Source organism: Megalobrama amblycephala, linkage group LG17 (genome assembly GCF_018812025.1).
Source record: "Megalobrama amblycephala isolate DHTTF-2021 linkage group LG17, ASM1881202v1, whole genome shotgun sequence".
NCBI lineage: Eukaryota > Metazoa > Chordata > Actinopteri > Cypriniformes > Xenocyprididae > Megalobrama > Megalobrama amblycephala.
The window spans coordinates 17,986,834-17,992,833 of record NC_063060.1 but is presented as its reverse complement, the minus strand read 5'-3'; the positions used below and the strand labels follow the sequence as shown (position 1 = coordinate 17,992,833).

Below are 6,000 nucleotides of genomic sequence, written 5' to 3'. Positions count from 1 at the left end.
CCACTACTAAACTGTTGACAAGCAACAAAGTGGAGTGTTCCTTTAATAGAATTTAATTTTGCTCAAACATTTGTTTGTTTGTTTTTGTTTCAACAAAACCCCATGAAAACTGATTGAAACTGAACAAATAAAAATAAAAAGCAGAACCAAGTCACCAAATGCTATTGTACACTGTGACATTAGTTTCAAAATCACAGTTGAAGTGTTATGAAGTGACAAGTGACAAATAAAGAGTCTGATGAGAAACACACACCCATATATAAAGAAGAGCACCAACACTACAAAAAAAAAAATTCATGAATTGCCTTATGCTATAGCCTGGAGAAAGTCCAAACAGCAAAAATGACTGGGAATTTGATAAAGCCGATATCCAACAATTGCAAACAAGAAAATCAAGGAAAAATACCAGCAATTGTATGGTACAGTGGCATGAAAAGTCATGCCACTGTATATTATTCACTTACATAGAATTACCAGAATTAACGGAACATTTTCAAGCTGTTAAAACCAGAAGTAACTAAACTTGAAAGTGGGTCAGACCCATGTTCAACCACAAACACCAGACTGAAAAAAAAAACAACCCATTGTTTGTCATGAGAGAAACATTTACTGTACTTGCAGTGCCACTACCGAACAACGGATCTGTATCTCACTGTTATGTATGGTATACCTTTCAAAATACGATCATTTAAAATCATTTCATTTTAAATCATGTTTTAATTTTTATATATATGCATGCAATTTTATGTTTTGTGGAGTTTTTACCATTGGATTTATGATCTATAAATAAAATAATGAAATTCTGAAAACAGCAATAATGATTTTATTCCTTTATTTATTTTTTTCTCTCTTCCCAGATACAATCAAATATGGAATTGTCAGGTGAGTGTGATAAGGGTGGGGGTGTTTATCTATCCCCATTTAGTTTGTTTGACTACAACGGGCAGTGTGGATGCAGACTATGGCTGAGGAAAGATATATAAGAAGTGAACTCGCTATGGAAATAACATGCTTTAAAAGAATAAGTGTGAAATTAATGTAATTTTTACAGACAAAATTGCATGTTATTCACAATTGAATAAAAAATTATATTAAATGCAGTTGAACTTAAGAGTGCTCTTTGACCCACTTTAGTATAGGACTTAAGTACATCTATTGCCTTTAAAATATATGATTAAAGTATAGGCTACTGACAGGCATTTATGGTAAACTAAAATATAACCTAATTTCTATTAAACTTGTTTGTCATGTATTTAAGTAGATTTGTAATTACACATTTTTAATGAAGTTGTAATTTAGTTCATTTAAAATATATTAACTTGTCAACAACTATACTTTTAAGATTTTAAGTCCACTAAGTGCGCATTCAATACAATTGAGTGCTTCTTTTTGAAAGATAAATGTAAGTGCATTGAATCAAATAATTATTGATTTTTTTCAATGTCTCTCAAAATATGTAAACAATCTGAAGAGTAGATGAAGTTCATAAACCTGATCGAATGTTGCAGGAAGGATGACATCCATTCTCATTAATAAAACACGATAGATTTCAGTGTGTACTGTTCAACAAAACTGTTTGATACATACACATGTCTGTTTATGCTTCACTAGAGGACACTGCAATGATACCTTGCCCAGACCCGTACCACTGTCCCTCTCATCTGGAGACCTTGACTTTGGTCAGATAAGACTGGAAATGCTTATTAATATTAATAATTACTTATGTTTATCATTATATGTTACTCTGATTTAGACAAATGCATTTATTTTACAATGTTTTTCACAGCAAGACGCCTGTAATTTTCATGTTTGTTTTAGATTGATCAATTGTTTGTCTACAAAGAAAAAACTCTGGAAGAAAGTCTTGTAGAAGGTTTGTTCATCAGCATTTCATGAATGAAATCAAAAGAGCAACATACTTATCTCCTACCTTTTAATTTCTTAAAGGTTGCTGTGGAATAAAGTCTAACAATAGATATGAGGTGAAGGATGACATCGGGAACAAAGTTTTTACTATTCTTGAGGACAACGATTGTTGTAACAGGACTTACTGTGCTGCAGCACGTTCCTTCATAATGAATGTTTTTAACAACTCAAATCAAGAGATCATCAGACTGGTGCGACCATTTGTTTGCAGCTGCTGCAAAAATGAGGTATGAACATTATCCTTGTCTTGTTTATCCCTTAATTCTGTATGTTATGGTGTATGTTAGGGGTGTCAAAACTTAGTCCTGGAGGGCAAGTGTCCTACAGAGTTTAGCTCCAACACCGATTAAATACACCTAGGCATACTAGAAACTTTCTACAGGTGTTTTGGAGCTGGCTGGAGCTAAACTCTGCAGGACAGCGGCCTTCCAGGACCGAGTTTGAACATCCCTGGTGTATGTATATTTTAGCTGGAGGTTCAGTCTCCACCGGGCGTTACCATCGGATACGTTAAACAAAACTGCCATGTTTGCCTGCCTAAATTCACAATTGAGAATGAACAAGGTGAACCAGCATTTAAGATTGCAGGATCATTTTTACCTTCCATTTCCTACTGCACGGATGCAAACTTTGAGGTGATGCACATACACTCAGACACAAGTTTCAGCTTTCCATTGACTTTTATTTAAAATAAAATACTTGCATGTAATAGAGTACCTCAGATATGATGTGTTTTTGTAGGCCAACCCGGAAGTTAGCGGCGCACGGGTTCCCTAGATCGAAAGCCTATGCATTTTTCCCATAGACTTTTAGAAAATCGTAAAAAATAAGCTTGGTGTTTAACAAAGGGTTATGACACTTACACGTTTTGTCTATCAAGATAATCTTTACAAGTTAATACAACATTTATACATTTTGAAGCCTAAATAAAGTCGTCAGTTATAAAAAGCTAACAGTAGGCTATAAATGCGCTACAGCACATCATGGTCGCAGATCAACGTCACCACCACCAAGCTTCTTCAAACTTTATTTAAAAAACAACTTTATTTAAAAACATGCTCGCTGATTATGATCTGCACTGTGTATGAATACTTATCCACTTTTTCATGAGAAATGCTGTCCAAATGTCCTGTTTGTCATGATGATGTCTAAAGTCCCCACCAAAGGAAGTAGTCCCTTTTAGCAACTTGTTAGCAACCGCCGTTTTTAAGACACAATAAAGGTTTAAAAAAATCACAAGTGGGTTATAACTGGTGTGTTTATGTCATAGATCAAAATGTGAAAATATTTAGAGGCTTTGTTAACCATAGATCTTATTTCAGGCGATTTAGCAAAAATCCATTAAAAAAACCCATAGACTTTAGGGCGATGGAACCGGAAGTCCTGAAATGCTAACTCGCCTCCGGGTTTTGCATACAAAAATGCGTCTCTGAGGTACTCTATTGTAGCTGTAATTAATTTGTGTAATTAGGGATCAAGCACCAAAGGCATGACTTTTTGACACATTTTTCTTTGGTTTTAAATGTCAGAGCTAACATGGTCTTATTGCTTTCTTAAACAGAATGAAGCTTAAGTTTTAAATCCAGTGCTGTTTTCTGAAAACATTTAGCTAGCAACCAAAATTGTTAATGTGTGTTGTAATTACCTGTCTTACTGTGACCACAGCTGGTGTCTTTGAATGGGGCAGCAATAGACAGATCATTTGGCAAGATCGTCAGACCCTTCTCATGCTGTGGACCAAATGCAGATGCAGATTTTGTGCTGAGGTTTCCAAGAAGCTTGGAAGTCAAAATGAAAGCTACACTATTGGGGGCCTGCATACTTATTGTAAATATTGTTACAAATACTTTAAAAAACAAAAAAAAAACAAAAAAAAAAAACATTTTTTTCCCAGTGTTGTAATATATTAATCTACTATTTGCTATTAATTTACTATGGCTATTTTTCTATTAATTATAACTCAATTCATTTTTAGGACTGCATTTATTATGAAGAGCTACAATAACATGAAACTGTGAGTGGCAAGCGCACTGGTGTATTTTGATAATACTGTAGTGTGAAGAGGAGTATTCTATGGAAGCTGTTTTCTGCCATGAAATAAAAAAAGTGACATTTTATCTCACTGCGACTTTATATCTCACAATTCTGACTTTTTTTCTTAGAATTGTGAGATATAAACTCAGAAATGCAAGAAAGTCAGAATTGCGTGATATAAACTTGCGGTTGCGATAAAAAAGTCAGAATTGTGAGATATAAACTCGCATTTGCGTGTTATGATGTCCAGTTGTAAAGGGAAAAAAGGCTTCTCTCAGAATTGTGAGTAGCCTATATATCTCACAATTCTGATTTTTATAACTCGCGATTGCATGTTATAAAAATGTGAGATATAAACTCACAATTCTGAGAAAAAAAGTCAGAATTACGAGATAGAAACTCAATTTTGAGTTTATTTCATTCAGTTCTGATTTTATAACTCATGAGTTTATATCTTGCAATTCTGAGAAAAGTCAGAATTGTGAGATGCAACCTCACAATTGCGAGAAAAAAAAGTCAGGATTGTGAGATTAAGTCGCAATTACCTTTTTTTAAATTTTTTTATTTAGTGCCAGAAACAAGCTTCCATAGTATTCTGGTATTTTTATTTGCACAAAAGTTATGTAAGTGCATAGTTAAGGCCATTTTTTTCTTTGTGTGCATGTAACTTTTTTTTTTTTTTTTTGGGGTTACAGTTGGCCTACTTCAGAAAGAAGGTAGAAGACAAATGTCTACAGACTGCTTGCCAAAATATCCTCCAATAAAGGCTGAAGAGAGAAGAATATTTACTGAATATGGCCAATCTTGATTTTTCTTGTATTGTATCCAGGGGCGTGTGTCTTGGTTATTGGTTACATGGGAATCAGTTGGTACTACATTAATACTGAAGGTTAAAAAGAGGCCTACTAACTTTAAAATTATTTCTACTCCAATTCCTTTATTTAAATATAAACATTTAAATGGTGGCTGTCAACTTGATGGATTTATTCAAACATGCATTATATAGGCTATTAAAGAACATAAAAAATTATAATATATATACATTTATAGGTAAAATCGAACCCCGAGCCTCCAGTACCATTTCTGTGACGTCAAACAACTTCCCTGTGCAAAGGATCATGGGGGCCCAAAGTGTCCATCAGTTGTACCCTTCGAAATCCTTCATTTCCGAATGGCCCTTTGAAGTGGCCAGTTTTGAGCACTTCGGTTTGGAACAACCCTTCAATATGGCGGCCATGATTATTTTCACTCCAAAGTGCCCTTCGGAAGGCGATATATCCCATTTGGAACGCACTGCCAGTAACTTTCCGTGCGGCTCCGCATCCGAAGATGCACAAATGCGAGGCGAATCTGGCCGAGTATGTACGTCTCACCATACCGGCACCCAGTTTGTGCTTCTAAATTGCTTACATTTACAAAATGTGCCTACAATACCAGAAATAATCCCTTTTTAATGAAAATAAAGGTCCATGTTTAATAAAAAAACATTCACGAAACTAAATGAAAATGTTTAGTGGAATTATAAAATACTTAAGGGATCATTAATTTAGTTGTATACATGTTTTCATATCCATATATTTTGTTCTAATGTCGAAAGTAAATCTCACGGTTCAGGCTGCTGCTTCTCTTGAACTGAGGCTGCAGCGATTTATCACGACACGTTAAAGAGCACCAGATCCATATCCTTGCGCTTTTTTAAGTGGATATACGGAAATCCTTGACCTATCCTAGTGGGTATAAGGCATATACCTGCGTATCACATAGACTATACCACTGGGGGATCCCCCGAGGGAGAAATCGTTCTGTTTATTTATTTTCAAATCCTTCAATTCGAAAATGACAAATAAACACGTATTTGTTTCAGTTTATGGATCTTTTATAGGAAGGTGACATTGAGGTTGCATGTTTTATCTAGAAGTGAAGCAAACACCACAGTAACCACAAACACCTACAGCTTAAGTTCTTAGTAATTCTGGTGATGTTGAAAAAGAAAAAGAAAAAAAAAAAAAAAACACCCCAACTAGCATTCTGGGTCGCTCG

The 6,000-nt window shown here is 34.8% G+C and overlaps 1 protein-coding gene across 2 annotated transcripts; it reads left to right on the top strand.

Annotated features, from left to right (window-relative positions):
- On the top strand, positions 1-5,064 carry LOC125251570 (phospholipid scramblase 2-like). Of its 2 annotated transcripts, XM_048164608.1 has the most exons (9): positions 12-659; positions 858-882; positions 1,612-1,679; positions 1,819-1,873; positions 1,948-2,153; positions 2,397-2,561; positions 3,592-3,753; positions 3,902-3,940; positions 4,656-5,050. In XM_048164608.1, the coding sequence occupies exons 1-8, from the start codon at positions 543-545 to the stop codon at positions 3,929-3,931; spliced, it is 828 nt and encodes a 275-aa protein (XP_048020565.1). In that variant the 5' UTR covers positions 12-542; the 3' UTR covers positions 3,932-3,940; positions 4,656-5,050. The 2 variants fall into 2 exon arrangements, with proteins under 2 accessions (XP_048020566.1, XP_048020565.1); XM_048164609.1 differs by lacking the exon at positions 2,397-2,561 and having other exon boundaries at positions 1-659; positions 4,656-5,064.
- The last annotated feature ends 936 nt before the right edge of the window (positions 5,065-6,000 follow it).